This window comes from Oryctolagus cuniculus, chromosome 10 (assembly GCF_051225735.1).
Source record: "Oryctolagus cuniculus isolate XC-2025 breed Fujian yellow rabbit chromosome 10, ASM5122573v1, whole genome shotgun sequence".
NCBI classification, from domain to species: domain Eukaryota; kingdom Metazoa; phylum Chordata; class Mammalia; order Lagomorpha; family Leporidae; genus Oryctolagus; species Oryctolagus cuniculus.
Window position 1 is genome coordinate 55,627,163 of NC_142876.1, and position 24,710 is coordinate 55,651,872.

The 24,710-nt window shown below is 46.9% G+C and overlaps 1 protein-coding gene across 4 annotated transcripts in view; it reads right to left on the reverse strand.

The window, feature by feature from the left end:
- Positions 1 to 650: 650 nt before the first annotated feature.
- Positions 651 to 24,710, reverse strand: part of GATA6 (GATA binding protein 6) — a 31,546-nt gene continuing 7,486 nt past the window's right edge. For all 4 annotated transcript variants that reach the window (XM_070050400.2, XM_070050399.2, XM_051852070.3 and 1 more), the window contains exons 4-7: positions 21,406 to 21,531; positions 20,405 to 20,492; positions 20,206 to 20,309; positions 651 to 1,917 (exon numbers count right to left, since the gene is read on the reverse strand). In XM_070050400.2, coding sequence (XP_069906501.1) covers positions 1,750 to 1,917; positions 20,206 to 20,309; positions 20,405 to 20,492; positions 21,406 to 21,531 — 486 coding nt within the window. In that variant the 3' untranslated portion in view covers positions 651 to 1,749. The remainder of the gene's footprint in view (positions 1,918 to 20,205; positions 20,310 to 20,404; positions 20,493 to 21,405; positions 21,532 to 24,710) is intronic.

A 24,710-nucleotide genomic window follows, 5' to 3' on the forward strand; every position in this document is an offset into this window, starting at 1 on the left:
CAGGATTAGTGGGTGGTGGTGAGACAGGCTACAGAGGGCCCTCCTCTCCTTCTGTCTCCAGTACTTTAATCCCCAAACACTAAAATTCTTTCCTCTTTGTATTAAAAAAAAAAATAGAAGAGGGAGGCTTTAGCCACTTAGGGCATCTTAGGATTGAAAGGAACAATATCTGAGACCATGCTCCAAAAATAGGCCATCTGGAGGCCACAGCAAGAACCCATAACCCAGGGCCGGCGCCTTGGAGTAGCAGAGAAAGCCGCGGTCTGGGACGCCAGCATCCCACATAAGCGCTGATTGGAGTCCCAGCTGCTCCATGTCCCATCCAGCTCCCTACTAATGGCCTGGGAGAAGCAGCGGAGGATGGCCCAAGTGTCTGGGCCCCTGCCACCATGTGGGAGACCTGGAAGAAGCTCCTGGCTCCTGGCTTCAATCTGGCTCAGCCCTGGCCATGGTGGCCATCTGGGGAGTGAACCAGTGGACAGAAGATCTCTGTCTCTTTGACTCCCCTTTTCTCTCTGTCACTCTTTCAAATAAATAAATAATCTTTAAAAAAAAAAAAAAAGGCATTTTGCTAGCACCACATGCACCTGTTTTATCCAAATAGCCACATAAGCACCAAAATGCTGCCGAGAGGGAAGGAACTCACCATACAGAAGACAAAACAAGACCCTTTTATTTTTAAAACTCTGGTGAAATAGGTTTCCATATGACATCCCATTTTTTAAAAAAATTAATGTAAACCAACCTGTGGGTTAGTCACACTATACAGACTTCATCAGGGTGTGTACAGATGCCTAGAGTATTTACAAATGCTATTTGCTAGGTAGTAAAGTTTTCTTGCCATTTTTCCAGCACTTATTCCACAGTAAAAGAAGGGGGAGACAGTTCCGTGTTTTCGTATAAAAATTCTTAACAAATGGAGAAAGGCAATTTTCCTGAGAGAAGATTTGTTCTTGAAATATTCTTTCTTTAACAAGTGGGAATATAGAAATGGGATATAGTTGTCAAAGAAGCATAAGAATGTCTAAGTTAACATTTTTCTTTTAAATTATTTTAAGTACCATTAAGTTAAAATGTTTACATTCATTATAAAAAATGCTGTTAAATCTTATGCAAGTGATTTAACACTGATTGCTGCAACGCAAATTGCACTTTTTAAAAAAATTATTGTATACATGGAAGAAAAATATCTTGTTTGCTACCCTGTTTACAAATGCCGACTGACTTCCGGCCAGTCACACGATATGAAGTTTGAGAAACGTCAGTCACAGTATACGTTACAGTTCGAATGCGGTCTTGCAAAACGAGTGACATTTCTGACGAGACCCCAGGAACCGCCTCGGCCCGCGGAGATGTGTACCAAACGGCCTCACGCGCTCCTCTCCGGGAACACGAGTGGAATCTGCACGTGGACAAGCGATGAAGAAATTCTGGAACAACCAAAATCGGTCAGAAGAAGCACATGATTCGTGGCAATACACACAAAGTCTGTTTTCTGAAACTCTCTCCGTCCCCCTCGGCAGGCAAGGCCCCGTCCTGAGGCCTGGCTTCCGGCAGCGGTGCGGGGGCCCGGCCAGGGGCTGAGCAGGGGCCAGGCCGGCCCCGTCGTCTCCGCCCCTCCAGCCAGCCCCTCGGCAAGTCCATCTCTTTCGAAATAAAGGCACAGAAATCACGCGGCGGAGGAATGTCTGCCAGCAGAGTGGCCACCGTCCTGACTGCTGGACAAGATGGGACACGGGGTGGTGCGGCTCAGGCCAGGGCCAGCGCGCACCAGGAATCCTGTCGCACAGAAGAGGTGACCTCCGCCGACGAGGCCAGGTTGACGCCCATGTAGAGCCCGTCTTGACCTGAATACTTGAGCTCGCTGTTCTCCGGGTTGCTGCTCTCTCCCGCGCCGGACATCACCGGGGCGCCCGCCTGGGGGTTGCAAATAGAGGGGAAGACGGTTATCCACCATGCTACCAGCGGTCCCAAGCCCGCCACTCAAATGCTATGCTTGGAGCAGGAGGGCGAGAGAGCCACTACCCAGAGAGCCACACGGGAAAGAACAAGGCAGGCACTGCTCTTCACCGTCTCCACCAGCGAGCGGGAGCTGCTTGTGGTGCTGCAAAGTGCACTGGCCAGGCCCCCGCCTGCCTTAGTCTCAGAAGCATCACCCAGGTAACTTCACAGCTTGTGACGGCAACCACCCAGCAAGATGCAAGGCAGAGGAGGCAGCACTGCAGACTGGGGCTGGCACTGCGGCACAGTAGATTAAGCCCTGGGCATCCCGTTATCAGAGCGCAGTTCAAGTCCTGGCTGCTCTGCTTCCCATCTGCTCCCTGCTGATGTGCCTGGGAGAACAGCACAAGACGGCACAAGTGCTTAGGACCCTGCACCCACTGGGAGACCCAGAAGAAGCTCCTGGCTCCTGCCTCTGACCTGGTCCAGTCCTGGTTGTTTTGGCCATTTGGGGAATGAATCAGCAGACGGAAGATCTCTGTCTCTCTCTGTGTCTGTCATTCTGCCTGGCAGATTAATAATCTTTTTTTAAGTACCAACATGTAAGATCTCTGACAGTAAAACACATCATATAGGTAAGCAAGACTTGCATGAGATAGTTATCACAAAACAGAAAATGCACACAGTGGGCTCGGCCACCACTTAGGATGCCCACATCCCATGTCAGAAGGCCTGGTTCACATCCTGGCTACTCCGCATTTCCCATCAAACTTCCTGCTAACGTGTACCCTGACAGGCAGCAGGTAATGGTCCAAGTATTTGGGTCCCTGCTACCTATGTGGGTGACCCAGGTAGAGTTCTTGCCTCAGCTTTGAGCTGGCCTTGTCCTGGCTGTTGTGGGTGGGTATTTAGGGAAAGAACCAATGGATGGAAGGTCTCCCTTTCTCTCTTTTTTTAAAGACTTATTTGAAAGGCAGGGTTACAAAGAGAGAGACATATACACAGAAAGAGATTTTCCATCCACTGGTTCACTCCCCAAATAGCCACAATGGCTGGAGCTGGGCCGATCCCAAGCCAGGAGCCAGGTGCTTCTTCCTGGTCTCCCACGTGAGTGCAGGGGCCCAAGCACTCTGGCCATCCTCCACTGCTTTCCCAGGCACATTAGCAGAGAGTTGGAGTGGAAGTAAAACAGGTGCCTATATACGAAGTCAGTGTCACAGAAGGTAGCTTAACCTGCTGCATCATTACACCAACCCCGTTTTTCCTCTTAATTCACTCCCCCTTCCAAATATAAATAAATGATACTTTTTAAAAGGAGAGAGAAAATGAAATCTCTACATACACATGACCTGCATGGCCATAAGGCCCAGTGGTCAGGTTGAAGTCGAAAATGAAAGATACACAGTTCAACACTCCTGATGCAATGTAATTAGAGGACTGACTTCACAGAGAATAAATCCACACATACACAAGCATCCACCTCATTTAGGTCTGTACATGACTGAGCGAGGCTTGAATGCCACCACATTAGAAAGAATAAGGCTACATTGTCACAATTTTTTAAATTTTAGTAGCAGGGAGCCAGAAAGAGACAGCCAGAACTCCCACCTGTTGGCTCACCTCACAAATGCCGTCAACAGCCAGGACTGGGCCAGACTGGGCCAGAAACTCAATCCAGGTCTCCCACATGGGTAGCAGTGACCCAACTACTCAAACCATCAGTGCTGCCTCGCATGGCCCACACAGCAGGAAGCTGGAGTCAGGAGCCAGTGCCAGGCATCAAACCCAGGCTCTCCGATGTGGGACCCGAGCTTCACCAAAGCTCCACCCTCCACCTAGTAGCAATCATTTCTCCCCACAAAAGTTCACTACTCCATTTCCTCCTTTCATCCAAATAGAAAACATGACTTAGGGGACTCAAACCAAAATAACTAAAATCTGTTTAGACTACAGTTGGAGAAAACAGCTGCATTTCAAAGACTTCAAAAAAAAAATCTAGCCATAATCATGTACTTCAAATCCTACTTTTTTCCTTCTAATTCTTACAAGCTTTCAGGCTTTCACACCACAAATTATTGAATACTTATTGTTCGACACAGATAGAATAAATTACACTGCTCAGAGAATTTTTTTTTAACATACACAATTTCAACAGGTTCTTTACCAGCCATTTATTCTGGCCATATTGATGCTAGACCAACATGGGTGAAACCCAGGGTACCAGCCACAGGCTGAACTGAACAGAAGTGTGCTGAGCCTCCAGGGCCTGCGTGAGATCCACTCTGCTTCTTTTTCCAAACAAGATCTGGTTTGCTCTCTAATCTTCACAGTAACTCCAAGAAGCTGGGAGATAGGCTGCAGACAGTGAGTCCACCAGATCTGGTGACTTGCCGTCTGCCTATCCAAACTTCCTCCCCAAACAGACACACACACACACACACACACACACCCCACTCCAGAGGGCACAGATCCTTCCCTCTTCCAGGAAAAACATGGGTCAGAAAATCTTGTAGCAACATCAGAACTTTTGTCTTAAATAACACACATGTAAAGACGTAAGAGCTTGGAATGCATTTTAAAATGCAAATTGCAGTCACTGAGGTGTCTAAAATATACAATGGATTCCTGTGAAAGTTTTGAAATAATCTGAAATCATCTTGTCAAACAAACTGAATGTGGCGGGTGTGGTCCCAACTTATCAATATGTCGGATTCACTTTAGCCCTTACTTCCGGAAAGGCCACTATACACAAATCCAATATGAACCCCGATTTAGCCTCCAGTAAGCAAGGGTGACAAACAACCACAAAAGTACTGTTTGTTTTAGAAAGGGATGATTGTACAATGAGAAGCCAGAGTTCCTTCACAACAACTTGTGTCACACCCACAGCACATGCTGTTGGCTGGAAAGGAGAGGATGCCTGTGCTGACCCCAAAGGCAGCACCTCTCCAACAACCAGGAAGCACTAACGCAGCGGATCTGTTGTCACCATCAGAGTCAGCAACAAGAAACAAACAAACAAACAAAAAACCCAGTGACAGACAGAGCCCAACACAAGCAGCTCCCAGGCATCATGGCACAGTGGATTGAGCCTCTGCCTGAGATACCCACATCCCATACTGAACACCTGGGAGGTTGAATCCTGCCTCTATTTCTGATCCAGCTTCTTGCTTATGTGCCTGGGAGGCAGCAGATGATGGCTCAAGGACTGAGACCCTGCCAACCACATGGGAGACCTGGATGGAGTTCCTTGCTCCTGGCTTCTGCCTGGCCCAGCCTCGGTTCTCAGGGACATTCAGGGACTGAATCAGTAGATGGAAGATTTTCTCTCTCCTTTCCTGTTTCTGCCTTTCAAATACATAAATAAAAATGAATAAAAAGATTTTTTAATTAAAGGAAAGTGAGATCTTCAGTTGCCTATCGTGAGTGATCAAGGAGGTAGAGCAGCAGTCATAGAAGGAATCACAAGGAACAAGGCTTCCTAGGCAAGGGCCATGGCAGCCTGCTTGGTGGAAATGAACTTGGGTTCCAAAGTCGTCTTCTGACTCAGTCACCTGCCGAGGGCAGCCACCTCCCTGGTCCTAGCACTGCCTGTCTCAGCTATGGTTGTTGTCAATTAAATGAGATCACATTTGTTAAGAATGTCAGCATAACACTGCCCTGTTAAACAGTCCATAAAAGGAAGCAATTCAAGAAAAGAAGGTTCCAGAGAGGACATGCGATGAGACAGCAAGCACCTTGGCCTGCTCAAAAGCGAAAGCAGCAAAGGCTGGTGGGAGAGGAAAACCAGAGGGCTGGGCCTCAGACTTACTGGGCCTCTGTCTTCTCGTCTACATGACGGAAATAAGAGGTACCTACATCACCAGGGTTAGTTAATGTAGGTAAAGGCCTTGCAACACTGGCTGGCAATAGTGCAGATGATAAAAGTTTGAGCTGTCATTTTTATGACTGTTATTAAGGTTAAGGAGCCCAATTATTTATCCCCCCAATTCTACCCCTCAGCCCAGGTGAGCTACTTGCCACCAGCGGCCGGGAGCCAGGCAGCGGCAGTCGTGCTGGGCCGGCTGACCACCACCTCCAGGATGATCCTCTTCTAAGTGCTACTGACAGAAACTGGGGCACTCTGCTGTCACTCAAAAGGCTCACCAGCCCTTTTCCAAAGAAGCCACATCAGAGAAATCTCAATGCCTTGAATGTTGTTCTTATACCTAAGCAATAACCCAAAAGGCTACCTGTTGGAATAATTACTGCCTGCTTCAGACAATGCATTCATCTCTGCAGCAAGCCAAGGGGCGGGCTGGCAAAGGGTCAGCAAATCCCAAATTGCTTGAGTGATGAGTGCCTGTAAAAACATCAGCTCATTCGAAATCAAATGCAACAGCTAATCCAGCAAAGAAAAAAGGGCCCACGGATCTGTGCCCAGAGCTCAAGAGCATTATTTTTAAGTGGAGATGATATTTAAACATGAAATACTGCAAAGAGAATTTTCACAATACTGCAGGAGGCTGATGCTCCATGATTGACACCAGCTCCTTCCACAGGGATGGTGGGGCTGCACCTGCTGCAGGCCCTACAGGAGGCTGCTCGCAGCAGTGTCGAGCGCCATCCAGAAGTTTATGCTCTGCCCTGTGATTTCACTGCTGGAAATGTACTTAAGAAAACCATTTAAAAGAAGGGGAAGGCTCCACACAGGAAGCCATCCATTGCGGTGTTCCTTGTAATAGTGGAAACCATGGAAACAATCTGATGGCTCAATAATGTAGGAATGGTCTGGAAAAGCAGGACATATTCACTCAATGAACTATTACGCAAGTATTAAAATAAAAAGGTCAATGAGCACAATGGAAAAAAATCCCAGAATGCGATGTTAAGTGAAGAACGGCAGGATGTGAGTTCTTTATCATAATTACAACTTAACCATCCACATGCACAAGTCCCACAGGGGGACCCACGGAGCCATCTGTGAGGGCCACACCTTTTAGGCATCCATACCACTCTCTGAACATTTTAATTGAATGGCATAGTAGAACCTAACCTTTAGAAAGCACAGAAGACATTATCAGTATAGGAAATATCAAAGCCCAAGCACTTGAGAGAAGTCAGCCTGGATGAGGTCATAAAACAACTTGAAAATTCAGAGAATCCGAGTGAGGGCACCAGCAGAGGCAAGGGGAGGTCAAGGGGACCCCTGTGTTCCCAGAATCTTTTCATGCCTGGGCAGCCACACACATGTGCAACACGCAGCTGCACACACATACAGCCATGCATCCCGCTCTCAAAACTGGCATCGAGGGGGTGGGCGCTGTGGCATAGTAGGTGAAGCTTCCACCAGCATCCCATATGGGTACCAGTTCAATTCTGGCTGCTCCACTTCCAATCCAGCTCTCTGCTAATGGCCTGGGAATGCAGTAGAAGATGCTCCCAAGAGTTTGGGCCCCTACACCCACGTGGGAGACCCAAGAGGTCTTGGTTCCTGGCTTCAGATTGGCCCAACTCTGGCATTGCGGCCATTTGGGGAGTGAACCAGAGGATGGAAGATTTTCTCTCTGTGTGTTTGTAACTCTGCCTTTCAATATTTAAATAAAAAAAAAAAAAACAGTATCAATTGCAGGAAGAGCCTGGAAACGGTGCAGCAACTCTCCTGGGGACACTTGGCTGCTAGTCAAGCCACCTTTCCTCTTAAGTCCCCTTCCCCCAAGATATTCAAGAGGTGCAATTTGATGGTGGCAGAAGGGTGAATCAGAGAAACTTATGAAGATCCTGGGCCTACCAAACACACACGTAAACATCCAAGTACAAATTTCAACCAGTCAAAACGCTTCCTAATACCTCATTAAACCCTGCATTCACTCACCTACATCAACTCGGCACATGTTTCCTGAGCACAAGCAGAGAGCAGGGCTTCGGGAATACGGGAATGTGGGAATGCGCACTGGCGTCACCCTCCTGGCTCCTCCCTCCCGCAGCGCAGGCCAGGCCCAGCGTGGAGGCCCTGCTCTCTCGGATCAAAGTGCAATAGGAGGGTGGAGCAGAAATCTGTTCTGTGTTTCCATTCACAGCTTATCTGCCCTCCGCCCTCCCACAGACAGCTGAAAATGGAGGCACTTCCTGTTGAAAGAATGTGTTATCAGCACCAGACCCGGCCTGGGCCGAGCACTGAACACAGGCCAGCTTAGGTGGGAGACAGGCAGGGCAGCAGGGCTGGAAAACTCCCCCTGAAAGGAAGAAATGACTTCAGGGAGAACTTGGGACATGGAAAACATAAACCAGCCTGGGAGGTAGGCACAGTTCATCTTTATTATTATTATTTTTTTAAGATTTACTTTATTTGAAAGGCAGAGCAACAGAGAGAGGAGGGGAAAGACTGACAGAGATCATCCACCCCCTGGTTCACTCCCCAAATGGCCACAGCAGTCCAGGTGGGGTCAGGCGAAAGCCAGGAGCCAGGAACTCCATCCGGGTCTCCCAAACGGGTGGCAGGGACTCAAATACTTGGGCCATCTTCTGCCACCTCCCCAGGTGCATCAGCAGGAGCTGGGTTGGAAGTGGAGTAGCCGGGTGCTGAATGCAGTGCCTCAGTGCTGGCCCCAGCACAGTTCATCTTTAGATCACCAGATTTTTTTTTCCCTGTGAGAATGAGCCTTCACTATTTTTGGACATTTAGCTGAAAAGTCAAGGATGTCTTGATTTGATAAATTTGTGTAACCAAATGCCCTGCAGAGCGTCGGGCTCCCAGTAACAATCTCTCCCCTTTCCTTTGCCTCACATAAAGCTGAGGCTTGGGACCACCTCTGATTGGGATGCTCACATGCCATAGCCCTTGGTCTGGCTTGAGACTTAGTTGAAATTTCATGGAAACAAAATGGAATTAAAAACTAAGTTCACCTTTGGTGCAAAAAACATTGAAATACATACATACAAGGGGTCTTCCAAAAGGCCATGGAAACACATGAGACAAAACCCTACGTTTGTACCTACAACTCATTCTTGAGGCAGAAAACTAAGGTGTGCTCCATCCTCTGTGCTGTAAGCTCTCCAGGCAGTCGAGCTGGCAGAGCAAACGGCACTGCAGGCAGAGGTAAGCGTGGTCACTGCCAGGGCAGGAGACGCGGGTGGCGCTCTGAGGCCGGCTCCGGGCTGTCCATCCTCACAGCGCAGTGAGCCTGCGACCACAGCTTGCCCTCCTGTGAGGGGAAGCCAGCTCCTCCTCCCTGCCCAAGCCTCTGCTTTCCTAACCTCTAGGTTACACGCCCACGGTGCTTTCTAGCTGCCTTCCTCAAAAGGAAAGCCTAAAACTGCGTATAAATTCCAACAAAAGGGAAAGCCTTCCGTGCAAATCTTAACTTCACTATAAAATCAACTCTGGAGGTAACACAAAACCAGATGCAAAAGTGACTCAGTTTAGGTGGGGACATGTGGACGACACATGAACACGTAAAAGATTCTGTCTCGGCCGGCGCCGGGGCTCACTAGGCTAATCCTCTGCCTTGCGGCGCCGGCACACCAGGTTCTAGTCCCGGTCGGGGCGCCGGATTCTGTCCCGGTTGTCCCTCTTCCAGGCCAGCTCTCTGCTGTGGCCAGGGAGTGCAGTGGAGGATGGCCCAAGTGCTTGGGCCCTGCACCCCATGGGAGACCAGGAGAAGTACCTGGCTCCTGCCATTGGATCAGCGCGGTGCGCCGGCCGCAGCACTGGCCATGGCAGCCATTGAAGGGTGAACCAACGGCAAAGGAAGACCTTTCTCTCTGTCTCTCTCTCTCTCTCACTGTCCACTCTGCCTGTCAAAAATAAATTTAAAAAAAATTAAAAAAAAAAAAAAGATTCTGTCTCTCCCAGCACAAGGGAAAACTGTCCATCATACAAAATCCTCGATTTCTCCCAAGAGCTTAGTAAGCGAGTAAACACAAACACCTTCTCTCCCAAAGGAAAGTCGTGCTCACCTTACCTGGTGACCTAACTCAGTTTTTGTGTGTGTGGTTTTTTTTTTAAAGATTTTTTACTTATTTGACAGGTAGAGTTACAGACAGTGAGAGGGAGAGAGAGAAAGGTCTTCCATCCACTGGTTCACTCCCCAAATGGCTGCAATGGCCCAAGCTGGGCCTATCTGAAGACAGGAGCCGGGAGCTTCTTCTGGGTCTCCCAGGCGGGTGCAGGGGCCCAAGGACTTGAGCCATCTTCCACTGCTTTCTCAGGCCATAGCAGAGAGTTGGATCAAAAGCGGAGCAGCGGGTCTCAAACTGGCACCCATATGGGATGCCAGCATTGCATTTGGCAGCTTTACCTGCTATGCCACAGCACAGCCACCTCAGTTTTTAAGTTTTTTCTTTTTTTTTTTTTTTTAGTTTTTTTGAAAGGCAGAATTACAGAGAGGGAGAGACAGAGTGATCTTCTATCCACTAGTTTACTCCCCAGAGTGAAATTAGCCAGAGCCCAAGCACTTGGGCCATCTTCTGCTGCTTTTCTCACTCCATTAGCAGGGAGAGCTGGATCAGAAGTGGAACAGCCAGGACTCCTATGGGATGCCAACATCACGGGCAGCACCTTACCCGCTGCGCCACAACACCGGCCCTGGGAGATTTGTTCTGGGGAATTTCACTGACTGCCCCTCGGCCCTGGGCCAGCTTACATCTGCACTGAAAGGTACTGCCCTTCACAAGGAGGGGAGCACACTTCTTTTCTGGACACAGAGCACAGCGCTGCATGCCACCCACCCGTGCATTCTAACAGCAAACCTGGGACGGGGAGGAAAGGCAGCAGCCCAGGCTTGCAAGTGCTCTAGGATTACCAGTAAAACATGATGGTACTTCAAATGCTGGTGGAAATGGAATTTAGCTTATTTTGGCACACAAAAAAATACTTTGAAATCTGTTCATATGCTGGGCGTTTAAAAAGTTCAAGGCAAATATATCTCCTGAAACTATGCATAGATTTCATTTTTTTGTAAAAAATAAAACTTACATTTTCATTATTCCACTAACTTCTTGGAGAACCTGATTGATGTCCAAATATAAATTACAAGGCAAAGACTCTGTCCCACAACTTGAAGGCAACGAGTGTACGAAAGAAAAACCTTTGAAAGTAAGTCAAAATGGGTTCTGAGAAGCCAGTAGTTTGTTCTCATGTTAAAATAGCAAGAGATCCTGGGGCAAAACTTGAAACTCAGTGGATTATCACCTTCAGTGAGTGACAAAGACAGGTCTTCCATCCGCTCATTCACTCCCCAAACGGCCACAATGGCGGGGGCTGGGCCAGGTGAAGTCAGGAGCCTGGAACTCTCTCCAGGTCTCCCCCCTGGGCCACCTTCTGCCACCTTCCCAGGCACTTTAGGGAGCTGGGTGAGAAGTGGAGCAGCCGGGACTGGAACGGTGCTGACATGGGAAGACGGAGTCACAGCAGCGACTTAACCTGCTGCAACATACCACGGGCCCCAGTTTATCATCTTAACTCTGATATCAGAACCGAGCATCTCAACGTCAAAGAGCACGGCGCGGTCAGGGATCCAGGAGCATTCACAACACGTGTAAACCTCGGAGAAGCTACTGAGCATCAGAAGGAATGGGAAACAGTTGCCTACCAGACCAATCAAAAGCTTCAAAATGTCACACGGTAACTCCACGTCTCTAAATTGCCCGCTTAGGGATGTCAGGGTTTATTCCTACCATCTTGGGATTAAAACCCAACAGTGTCGTGTAAAGAAAGCACACCACCACCCACTCCCAAGATTGTGTTTAAGCAGACAGAGCCCTTTTTCTTGAACTTCAAAGAGGCCTGCAGGCATCTCCCACTTAGGCCACACAGCACCCGCAAGGCCCGAGAGCAGGAATTGCTTTTCCTCTTCATTAGAAGGGCAACAGAGGCTCTGCGAAGCCCGGGCGGGGTGCTCCAGTCACTCGGACTGGAGCTGCGAGCTGTTTCCTTCCAGCAGCCGATCTGTGAACGCCCAGAACACAGCGAGGCTTCACCACAAACCACGCAACTCAACCAGCAATTCTGGAGCACGCGCCCCAGGCCTGGTCAAAGCCCACCACGCCACCACGGCGGTCAGCATTCAGCACAGCAGTGACCTGGAGCTGTCTACTCCTAAGACCCCCAACAGCCAATGGGATCAAGGCCTTGCTGTTTATTTGTTCAAACCTTTCTTAAAATCTGCAGCCAAGAAAACAAGCTTTGTTCTCAGTCTCCCAAATCCTGAGTACGGGGCCTTTTAGAAAGACTTAGTACGCTAGGCAGCCAGAATTATGAATTGCCACCTTGCTAACATCTGTCTTCGGGGGTGTCTTTTTTAAATTATTGAAATTTTCAGAGAAAATTAACAAGCAGGCCTAAACCTGCACAGAGCTAACAGACTGTGTTTAATTCATCTCTACTAGGTCTGCATACTGCTAGGAACTCTTCTGGCAGACGCCCATGAAATGCATAATAAATTACTTTTGTTCCAGTAAAGGAATTCATTTTCTTCGAAGATTCATTTAGCAATAACATTTCAGAGCATTCTAAGCCAGATTTCTTAAATTTGGCCATGTTTTCCCATAACATTATTTCATGTTTTGTGACAATTTTGTATATTTAATAGAGGCAGGACAAAACGGCAAAGAATCAGTACATTGCAAAGAAAAAGTTGTGTTAAGATGAGGCCACCTGACAAAGCAAGAAACTTCTGCCTACCCTTTTCCTTTCTCCATTATTCTGGCTTTCAGGTGGTAATAATGAGTCACTTATTAAATAAACCACAGTTCTGTGACACATTGAGTGAACATACAAATTCCAGACTACTTAAAGACCAATACAGCTGTACTGTTTCCTAATAGATATACAAGCCACTGGGTACTAACAGTGCAAAATACTACTCCTTACCATCCTCCCCATCTCTCTCTCTCTCTCTCTCTCTCTCACACACACACACACACACACACACACACACACAAACACACGGGAGAAAAAAGAGGGAAGTCTAGAAAAAAAAAAAAGCCTTCAGAGCGAAATGAAAGTATGCAAAGCCCACTCGCTGAGCAGCTCCCCGTGGGGGTGACGTGTGACTTTCACTGGGAGGCCGTTGTGGTCAGACAGGAACGTGAGTTATTAGAAGGGGCTGTGAGCGAAGAAGAAAAAAAAAGGGGAGCCTGGCACACAGGGAGCGTGAAGATAAAATGCCAACAAAATATTTATGTCCGTGGCTTGCAGCAAGTGGCAAGTGGGATATTAATAACCATGATGATTGGTCAACTCCCTGGGAGTGGTAAGAGGCCTGGGCTGGGAGGCAGGAGACGCCGGTTCCAGTCCCGGCTTCAACGCGGGCTTGGTTTGTGACCTTACAGAGTCACTTGGGATCCTGGTTTATAAATGAGGCAATAATAATCCCTAACCACACTCTCTCACAGACCCTTGTGGGAGATTAATGGTATTTTAACTCTTTTTTTTAATTCATTTAGAAAAGAATGTCTTGGACAATAAGCTCTGAAAAAAAACAAACAAACCTGAAGACTTGTCTGTTAAGAAATGCTTTTTTAATGATTTCATAAAAATTAACTGAAGACAATTTAAATATTTTGGGAAGTTACAAAACAGCACTCACTGAATATGGAATTAAATCACACCATTAGGATTTTTACGACTGCAATCTTCTCTGATATTTTGATTTAAGAACCTTGTTATAACCACATCAAGCACATCGGCCACAGCAATTTTCTGTTCAATAACACCAACAATTTTACTACGAATAACATCATTTTTCTACCTGATATTATCCAACTTCCAGTCTTTGTACCAGAACACATTTTACCGCTAAGTATAATATTCATAGAAAAATCACAGGAAGCACCTTTTACCCACTTGGTCACAAGTAAGTCACTCCTCTTATACTGCAATCCCTGCTTCAGTGGGAAGATGATCTGACGCTGAAATTAATCAAAATTAGCCCAATTTATTTAAAAAAAAAATGTGACTGCTTCTCTCTGATGAGTTCAAAGAGATGGACTCATAATCACACAGTGACCTGGCACGCTGTAGCGGCAGCAAGCTGGGTCCAAGCCGAAGCCCTGCTTCTTAATCTGACACACGGCCTTGGGCCTGTTCCCCACCTCCTGAGGCTCGCTCAGAAAGAGGATTAAAGGGAAGGCGCCCCTTACGCACCTGGCACAGAACGGGTACTCGAGAGAAGCTCCTCTCCTGCCTGCCTGCACCCACTCTCCCCTAAGTGAGAAAGGACAACACAAGCGCTCCGAGACAAGATCCAGCACTAGTCCATGACTGTGTGGCTCTCAGGTATCACTTGCTGCCCAGGCCCCAGAGCCTCTTTCCTGCGTGGAGACCACCTCCACCCACCCCGCCCCTTCACAGTCAAGCACCACGCGGGCAAGCACAACCTTTGCGAAGGCCCCTGCCAGCTCCTCCACAGGAACTGCGATCCAAGGTGATTCCATCACAGAGAGGAAGAGCAGGGTACGATCTGCGGGCGGGGAACTCCCCTCCAGCTGAGAACTGCAGAGTCAGCGACAGGACTACGGGGGCCTTCTCCAAGGGCACAGGACACAAACGTCCACGCAGAAAACAGAATCCCCTGAAGAATGGTAAATACTCATCTGCAAAGTGGCTTGGCTTTCTTGAGGACTCACCCCAACAAGGCCACTCCCAAGCACTATGGCTGTGCACCTACAACCTCCCTGCTGCCCAGGGAACGGAAGTCTAGCTAAGCACACGGCACCCAGGAGCCACGTGGGAAGGACTGATGACATGGATTCAACACCAAGAAGCCGAGGGCACAGAACCAGGGATGGATTGGAGAGTAAGTCTCTGCAAATGTCCGCCTCTGTGACAGCCGTATATCGCCAACCACGAACCACCAGAAGCAGGGAAAGTTACTTCCTGTTACCAGCTCAGCGTGCCCAGCGTGTTTCCATGGGCGGGGGTAACCAGGCAGCCACCCAGCACCCCTGGAGACAGACACTGAGATGTTCTGTGAACCGGACAAGCAGGGGCATGCCAGCATCTGTTTACATCCATTCTCAAAATGCTCCCAACAAAAAGGCTTTAATTCTTAGACTCCGACATAGAGAAAACACATTCGCCAGCAGAACGGGGGCAGGATGACGGGCAGCGTTTAGCAGGGACCGAAGTCAGGCCCCGCTGAAGGCTGGCCCGAGGCTGGTCTGACACACTGTCAAACATCTACTTCTCCTGGGTTTTGCCCGTCTCGCTTCCTGCCCTTGGCTCTGCCATTCCACGCTCCAACCACACTGAACTCACGGCTCTTCCCATTCTTTCCAGGATGCCTCCCTTGAACCCAATAGCTCCCTGCAAAAGCCCTACCCAACCAGGTGGGGGCAGGCATTTGGCCGAGCAAGCAAGATGCCCACACCCCCCACTGGAGAGCCCGGGTTTGCCCGCCTGTCCTGGCTGCTCACTCCAGCTTCCTGGGGAGTCAGCAGTGATGGCACAACTGCTCAGCTCCCTGTCCCCGATGCGGGGGTCCTGGATTGAGTCCCCAGCTTCCAGCTCAGGCCCAGCCTAGTTCCCAGCCATTGTGGGCATCTGGGGTATGAGCCCATGGGTGGGAGTGCTCGCTCACTCTTTCTCTCTGCCTCTCAAACAGCTGGGGGAAAAAAAAACCCTACCCAGCTGATTGCATTGTCCTCCACTCTTAGAAGCAATTCCTGAGTCTCCAGAGTTCCCTGATTGGATTCCCAAAACTGTCCCTCTCTGGTAAAGCACCCCCAACCTGCCGGCGGTGACAGACCCATCTGTGGGCCCAAGCCACAGGCCACCGGCAGTGAACGCCAGGGCTGGGACTCTGTCCCACTCAACTGTGCAGAGCGCCTCCCACAGAGCAACCAGGTGCACACGACAGAAAAACCAGGGTCGGACAGACAGCCTTCTCCAGTGACTGCCCTGGTCCGCCCACTTGAAAACGTTCATGGCACATGGGATTAAAGGAAGTTTATGTTGGTGCAGAACTTCTGAAATCCATGCAGTTACTTCATAACGTGTATTTTTTTTTCTATGAACTTCTTGAAGACCCTACATTTAATGATGTCGAGGCTATCTTCAGGTTGTTGTTTTTGTTTTTTGTTTTTTTTTTTTTTTTTTTTTTTTTTTTTTTTTTTACAGGCAGAGTGGACAGTGAGAGAGAGAGACAGAGAGAAAGGTCTTCCTTTGCCGTTGGTTCACCCTCCAATGGCCGCCGCGGCCGGCGTGCTGTGGCCGCCGCACCACGCTGATCCCATGGCAGGAGCCAGGTACTTCTCCTGGTCTCCCATGGGGTGCAGGGCCCAAGCATTTGGGCCATCCTCCACTGCACTCCCTGGCCACAGCAGAGAGCTGGCCTGGAAGAGGGGCAACCGGGACAGAATCCGGCGCCCCGACCGGGACTAGAACCCGGTGTGCTGGCGCCGCAAGGCGGAGGATTAGCCTAGTGAGCCGCGGCGCCGGCCTATTTTCAGTTTTAATATCAACTTCAGTAGGTTTTCGCTTTAAGATTTATAGAAACTTCTTAGATAGGCAAAATAAATTCAGTGATTCCTTATCCTCAGACTTTTAAGTCTTATTGCTAATTTCACCACCAAATCAATCCCTGTTATTCCAAAGAAAGTTAAAAAGGAAAAACTACATTTTGTCTATGAAGTTTGGGGGCTGGGCTGTATAAATTTTATATAAAATGCCCTCGAGTTTTTCAAATATTGAATAGTAACTCATGGGAAGATGAGAACGTGTATGGGCGATTTTTAAATCTTAGGAGAACTGCGTGGAATAATACGTTGCTGCGTTTTTCTCCTAAATAGCTTTGAAAAGAACCTCTATAAAACATAGCTCAGTTAACAAATGAAATTTAAGGGAACAGATTTGAACATCATTATAATGCCAAATAAAGTCTGACGTTTCTATGGATCAACATGTTTCTCAGCAAAATCTATGTGATAGGAACATTTCTAACCAGAACGGAAGCCTATTTTTGTCATGGAAATTAATCAGCCATCTATCAAAAATTAAGTTTAACAATTCCTTTTAAAAGCACGAAGAAATCCAAAGGAACACACCAGGCAATAAGTAATACAAGGTCACCGGGCATGAGTCTTCCCAGCCTCAGACAGCACGCTGCCCAGCCCTCCGCCTGCATCATGCATGCACAGCTGACAAAGAGAAACTGAGTCATGAGGTGGCCAGGTCATAACCCGATGACTCGGATCAGTAAGAATGTCTACTTGTAGCAAGTACAGAAGACAAGTAAGTCAACAAAGCCGGCCTCAGAGCAGCACAGAAATGGTGCCCACGGCACTTCCACACTGGCCTTGGAGGGCGTGTGCGCTGGGAATCCTGCCCGCCCTCCGTGCCCACCAAGGAGGGGCAGCCTGAAACGCCAACTCACAGCCCCAGACAACGAAGACAGCCTCCCCCACCCCGGCTCCCTGAAAACCAGCCAAGAGAGCTCGGGAGCCTGGCGCCACCTTGTAAAGGGCCCACCCCACCAGCAAGGCAGGTCAGGGGCACTGCAGGAAGCCTGCTGGGAATGCCTACTCGAGACCTCTGAGTGGTTTCTGACGATGTCATGTGGACCCAGGATCAGTTCGTGATTCCCTTGCAGAAACTAGCAATCATTAAAGAAACGCAAGTAAGTTGCCCTTTCCATCTATAAATGTAGAGGTGTCGGCCCCTCCACCTCCCTTCCTTATACCAGAGAGTCCCCGAATACACCCCAGGGCTCTCATCTCATCTCCACCTCGTCCCAGAGAGCACCCAATTTTAGGAGACTTAAACTTGACCAGCCAAGGATAGACACAAACAAACATCAAACACATCAACTACGACCTCGACCTCGCTCTCAGATCTGGTATTTCCTTCCCCTACAGCACTTCACGCAGTCACTGACGAAGCCAGCGCCCTCCATCAGCCCACATTGGGACCAGAATGGGGAAATGACACAGCTCTGTCAACACACCACCTTTTAAAGACTCGTCTGCCAGCAGCTGGCACACGACTCCCCCAGCCCGCTCTGCACAGCTCCTGGGCAGCCACACCGGCCCTGCAAAGGGACACAGGCTCAGCCCATCAAGGAGAGGCCCCGGGAGGTGCTTAGGGGCCCAGGGCACACAGCAGCCTTCCTCGGTAACAAGCTGAGGGGACCACTCCAGCCTCCTGAAGTTACTCTCCGAGAGACGTTTCCAAAGGCAGCCGGCACATGGGCTTCAGCCACAGTGGCCTGCTTGCCACACCAGCCACGTGAGGTAGGGTAGGGCCTTAGAGAAAACAGAGACCTGAGAGCCTGATGCCGGCCCCATGCCCTCCAGCCTGGGAGGGGTCAGCCTCTGGTTGGGGAGGGGAGGGCTGGCCCATCAGCCTGCCCTCCCACACACTCACATCTTGCCCCAGGGAAATTCCTGTGACCCACACCAGCCATCCCTGGCTTCCCAGCTCCCATGGAGGCTACCTGGGCTACAGGAGGGAGAGGGGCTCCCAGCAGAAGACCTGGGGTCCCAGCACCCCGGCTGCCTTGCCTCTAGGCCTCTGGCAGGAAGCTGACCTTTCCCTGGAAAGTCATGGCCAACAAGGCATGTCCACCTGCACAGCCCCAGGGGAGAGGGCCTCAGCCCAGCCCAGGCCCTTGGGCCAGGCAAATCAGGGCTCTTCCCAAGGTGGAACAGCCTACTTCGAAACTTGACATCACAAAGCCACAAAAGCAAAACCCACTGCACCCACAAGGGCTCAAAGCCCAGGGTGGGGCGGGCAGCCCTATTTATCAATTAGATCAGGCTTTTGCCACCCTTTGGCTGGCAGCAAGTGAGAGCCCACAGCCCGAGAGCCGGCTGCTCCCTCCGAGCCTTGGAAAGCCAATGCATTGCCTCCTTCAACTGCTCTGGTGACTTAGAGACTAGCAGTATTTTTAAATAATTTCAGTCTTTTCATTTCTCCACAATTCACCTGTGCTAGTTACTGCTTTGAGCCTTGAAGTTACATCTATGTAACTCTCCTGGGAGGGGCGGTGGGGACAAAACACTGCACGCCAGAGCCCTTTTACAAAGGCTAGACACACTGCTCAGCATGCATCTGTAACCGACCAACCAGCGGCCAACGGGAGGCTTTTTCCCCCGTGGAAGAATCCGAACGGACGCCTTGTTTGATTAAAAAAGCAGCTCAAAAGAATGAGTCGGTGAGCAAAGACGTATCAAACATAAACAGAAGCGCTGTGCAAATACTTTAAATATTTCGTTTTGGTTTCTTAAAAGTCAGTAAAAATACTGCGGAGACACCCATCAGCCAGGTCGGCGGTTCCCAAACACCTCCCAGGCAACAGTTTCAGTTTCACCTGGAGTACTTGTTAAAAAAAAAAAAAAAAAAAAAAAAAAAAAAAAAAAACACCAATTTCCCAGCCCCACCTCTGGCAGCAGAGGACTTAATTCAGGGTGGGACCAGAAAATCTGCAGTATTTAAGTACCCTAAATTAAAAATAAAGTACCCTAAATAAACCCATGGTGAAACTGTAGAAAACAATTGCCATGCAAATAGGAATTCAAATGATGTTGTTTACTTCAAAATATCTTAGCATAATCCTAAAAATCATTCTAAAATTCGGATTGCTTGGCCCGATTATTTTCTTTGTTTAGGCTTTTTTATTTTTCTTTAAGAATATTCCAGCTAAGCATTAAGGTGGGACAACGCTCTTAACTGAGTTTCGATCGTTTTCAATCAAACTCACTTTGTGACCTTCACAAAGACCCAGGCAGCGGCTCCCCGGCCCTGGAAATCGGGAAATCGGGTAAGAAGCCTCGGGAGTTGCCTCTGGAGGTACAGGGTCTCCGGGCTGCCTGCCCCTGGAGGGGAGGAAGACCGAACACGCGGCAAGGAATAGGCGACAGCTGGAACTGCTGTCACAAGCAAAAGTGGCTTTAAATGCTGGGGGTCCCCGGGTCCCATGAGACCCGGTAGTTTTTCCAATCTACCGTAAAAATGTTCAGATATAGCAACTCTGCTAAAAACCCAAAAATAAAGCAATTTAAAGCTCTTCAAACCAAAACTTCTCGCTTTAACTTGGGTTAATTTAACCATAAAAAAGTGATTTAGATCTTAATTCAGAGGTTTGTCATGTACTTAGGTTTGTCATTTTGTTGACATTCAAATGTGATTTCCTCTAAAAACTATTCTTAGGTATCAACTAACTCAGCTGAACTGTTGGTTTAGATTATTGAACTACCAGATAAGATAAAATGTTAAGATAATTTACTATAGAGTAACCCACTCACTCACTCCCACTGTCTGGCCACGCGGTTTGTAGCACTCACCCCTGAGGCTGTGGGTTGTGTTGTAGGGGAAGCGTTTTTGCTGCAGTCATCCGAGTTGGAAGAGGTGGACGTTGGAGTCATAGGAACGGAATTATTGCTATTACCTGCAACAGTCAAAATAAGCATTATAAATATACGCATACTCCACGGTTAAAAGTGGCAAATACTTTGCAATCAAATGACAATTTGTTATACTTACCAGAGCAAGTCTTTGACTTATTTATGTTCTTAGGTTTTCGTTTCCTGGTCTGAATTCCCTCTTTTTTCATAGCAAGTGGTCGAGGCACCTAAAAATTTTTCATAGGCCATAAGCTTAATAAATATTATTTTGAAGGAAAACCCAACACAGGAGCCAACATTGGTACTGAAAGCCCTCATTTAAAAGTATCTGGCATAAATTTCAATCCAATTTTTAGACACACTCAATAGATTCCAAGTGCACAAAGACTACACTTTTCCCATCAAAAGCAGAAATTCCTTCAGAAAAAAAAATGGGGTGATTTGCAAAGGAAATTCTGAGTTCTTCATCTTAATACATATTGTTTGAAATAACTTTAATTACAGAGTAAATATTTTATTGGGTAAAGATTTTATTTTATTGGTTAAAGATTTTATTTAATTACAGAGTAGATATTTATCAGGTAAAGATTTATTTCAATATTTAAAATTTAACTTTAAAAAGCTATCATATGCCCTCTTTCCCTGACAGATACAGAGTTTTCTTTCTTGGTCTCATTTTGCACAATCTTTTTGAAGTATAGAATGTTTCTAACCAAAACTGTCAAACTGTTACTCCTTGTACAAATGTGTTTCATTGCCTTCAAAATTTCTAAAGAGTTAAGATGTACAAATTAACTAGCTATTGTGCATTTCCCCTTGGTTTCTTTAAAAGTACACAGTTTTTTAAAATGATTGCTACCATGTTAGCAACTCTAAAATGTACAGTTTCCACATTTCCACAATTCTAAACCTGGAATGAGATTCCCAGTGGGCGTCTGGGATGGTTTAACTGGCAGCTTTTTAAATTTCTTTTGGTACAGAACAGTTCACGGCGTAACTAGCACCATCTTAGATTCAATAAAGTGTTAGTCCATCCAGATTTTACTCTTACCCTTTCATTTGCTGATTATGTTTAAAACTGAAACCATGTACAAACCAGAAACCCAACGAGTACACATGAGAGCAGAACACAAGGCGCACCCCGTGTAGTTTCATGTAGAGTCCACAAGCATTGCACACGGGTTCCCCCTCGGCATTTCTGCGCCATAAGGTGGTGGTTGTGGTGTGACAGTTGGCACAGGACAATCCGAGCCGCCGTGAGGAAGGCTGGAAAACAGCACAAGAATGTCAGTGGAGAAACACCGATGTTTGTGTAACTGTTACATACATTAAGGCATCATGTCCCTGTCATCAACAAGCATGTACCTGGTTTAATGTAAGTGAAATATCTCTTTGGGGAAAAAAAAAAATTGCCTGGGGGTGGGGTGGGGTGGGTGGGGACGACAAGGGTAATTAGGTTGACCTCCCTGGACCAAGAAACATGAATCTTGCACAGTGTGCTCAATCCCATGCATTTTGATTGGCTCCTCCAGTATATATGTGTTATGGACTAACTGCAAAACATCGCATGCATGTTGGCCAGTATCGTCAGGCAAAGCTTTCACCAGCATTGTAACATGGAGAGTTTCACCAGTAGCTTCTTCTCCAAGAACTTAAGAGTTTCTCAATTACTGTTACTTTCTAAAGGAAATTAGAACCTCCTCGAAGAGTTATATTCCAAGACACACCAGAAGTAATAATGCAACCAGACATTAATAATATAAGAGTCCTTTCCCTTACCCCGAATTCCCACTCATGGACTGCACTCAGTCAGGCATTGCTGGCACAGGTCTGAGCCAGGAGCCATGAAATATGATTGCAAACCACCTGCCAGTGTGCTAGGTGGCTTCGGGCAGTCTCCACTTCACCAGAAAACCAGAGATAATCAGATTTTCGAGAGGAATAAACCAGCACTCTGGAAGGGACTATATACATTCACACAAAAGCAGCTTAGAAAATCTACAAACTTCTTGTAAAGAAATGCATTTTAATATATTCCATAATTACCATCATGATTGTCTGTTACCTGGATTTTTATTTAGTCCATTTTGCAAATGGTACAAAAGGAAATTTTATGGGATTATTTTAATGCTGGCCTTGTCACATATACAGTGATCCTAATGCATTTTGTTGACCTACCAGTATCTTACTGGACTTTTCTTCACACAAAGGATTAATAGGTATGACCAGGATGGCAGTCTGGCACTGTCACTCACAATTCCACATTCTCTTTATGCTCTTAACACCATTAAAGCAAATTTATTTCCTTTAAATGACTACTTGTGATTATGTAGAATGCAAGCTAGTTTAATTTCCTCCCCAGAGTGACAAAATACACATTTGTTTTCTAATTATCGAATTGAAAGTTGTTTTAAATTACTATGTAATAAAAACCCTATGGGGAAAATCCAGGGACCAAATCCAGTTACAAGATTTGGAAAGTTAGCTAGACTGATGAAGAAAAACATTATTATTAAGAATGTGCAACAAAAACGTAAACAGCAGGAGCTGAATATTTACAGGTTAAGTTGACAGACTTCCCAATCTCTGCCGGCAAATACACAGGAAGAAATGGAACCTTACAGCTCACACCCTGTCCAAGTGCTTTAGCATCTCTCATTACAGACAAGTTCTAAAACAGAGACACTGGTAAGCCTTTTAGCACTGCAGTGTTGCTAAGAAGTCAGTGCCAAGTCGATTCTTACCAGGGGCACTGCTTTGCTAAACTGATGAAAATACATTAACAACTGCTTAAACACCAGTGCTTCTTTTCGCTTGTGGTGAACAGAAAATCATTTTCTAAGCAAGTACTCCCTTCTCTTCATAAATGTGAAATCAGTACAGGACGGACAGGGAGGTTCATTTTACAAACAGGCCATTTATGACAGTTTTCAGTGGAATCTGGAGCCAATGTGAAGCAAACTTGTTATCAGAATCTGCCAATATAACCAAGAACTTTATGACTGTCAACTGCACATCATAAGTGAAGCCAGTCCCCATAAACATGTGAAAAGAAGGTGAATGGGTTATAAAAGTTCCTTGTAACAAGGGATCTCAGTTATATTCCTCACTGACAAGGAATTTGAGTTACACCATAAATCTCTTGTTTTGCAATGTATTGCAAGTTCAAATTCACACTGATTGGTTCTGTACTGCTGGCTAAACAAACTTGGGTTCAACATTCTGTTTCTGTGAACTAAGCCAGACCCATCAAAACCATAAATAAGAAGCCCACAAGGAGAACTAATTGATGGTGACACGCCCTACAATTGGTATCATTTATAACCCATTTACAAAGCATATTGGCTGACCTTGGTCACTGCCAAGACACCTGCCACACAGAAAGAAAACTAACCCCTTCAGAAATGTTCAAAACGGTTTTCTTTCTGCTAAAAGTTATTTCCACTAGGAAGGGAACAAAACAAATGGCACTACCACAATACGAACGTCACTAGATCAAATTCATAATGCAACTAGAACTAGACAGCTTTCTGCTGTCTGGAGAAAATGTTACCTTCCAGAGCTCAGCCACTTCATGTACCTTTCCCAAATCCTAAGAATAGGTTTCATTGTCTATGCACTAATACATGAAAACAAGGAACTTCCGTGGAATATTTTCCAGTGACTGCTACTACTTTTCCTTTTTAAACAGGGGGCAACGTAAGAAAAATGAAAATCTTGGAGCCAGGTACCGAAGTTAAGGAACGTTAAGTTAAAGAAAATGCAAAGCTGTCAGAGGCTGGAACAAGTTTGAGGCGCATCGCCTCATTAGCCTTGGCCACTTTATTTTAAATGCATTAAAAACAAAAACAACCATAAAACTAATTGCTTCTCTTTAAGGTGTCAGACTTAACATTGTGATGCAATTTCACTCTAATCTATTTAACACAAACAACACGGGTAGCGTTTGTTTCTGCTAATTAGAGTGTAACAATTAAATAAATTACCTGGATACTGAAGACGTCTGGCATCTAACTGTAAAATATTTTACGTTAAAAGGTTTGACTAAACAAGTGTTAGCCCTGCAATGGAGTTTGGGAGTGCTTTCTGTCCTCCAATCGCTAGTCTCACTAACAAAGACACAACAGCAACAATACCTCCCAATCCTAGAAGAAAATCAGATCATCATTTTGAAACACGGTGAAATGTGTCCTAACGGATAAATTCAGAATTTGAGAACACAACGACCACACATTTTGTCAACTTCTACGCAGTTCTCCAAAGAGCCAGATTTCAAAGTACCCAAGGTTAGAGTAAATAAATTTTCAGACTCAAGGCCAATGAAAGAGACAAGGACCTGGGGGCCAGCTTGTCTGTGGGAGCATGATGGAAAGGGCCCGTGTGATCCTGTGCTACTCTGCTTGGGGGAAGGCTTGTGAATTAAATGCGAGCCGGACCGGGGAGTG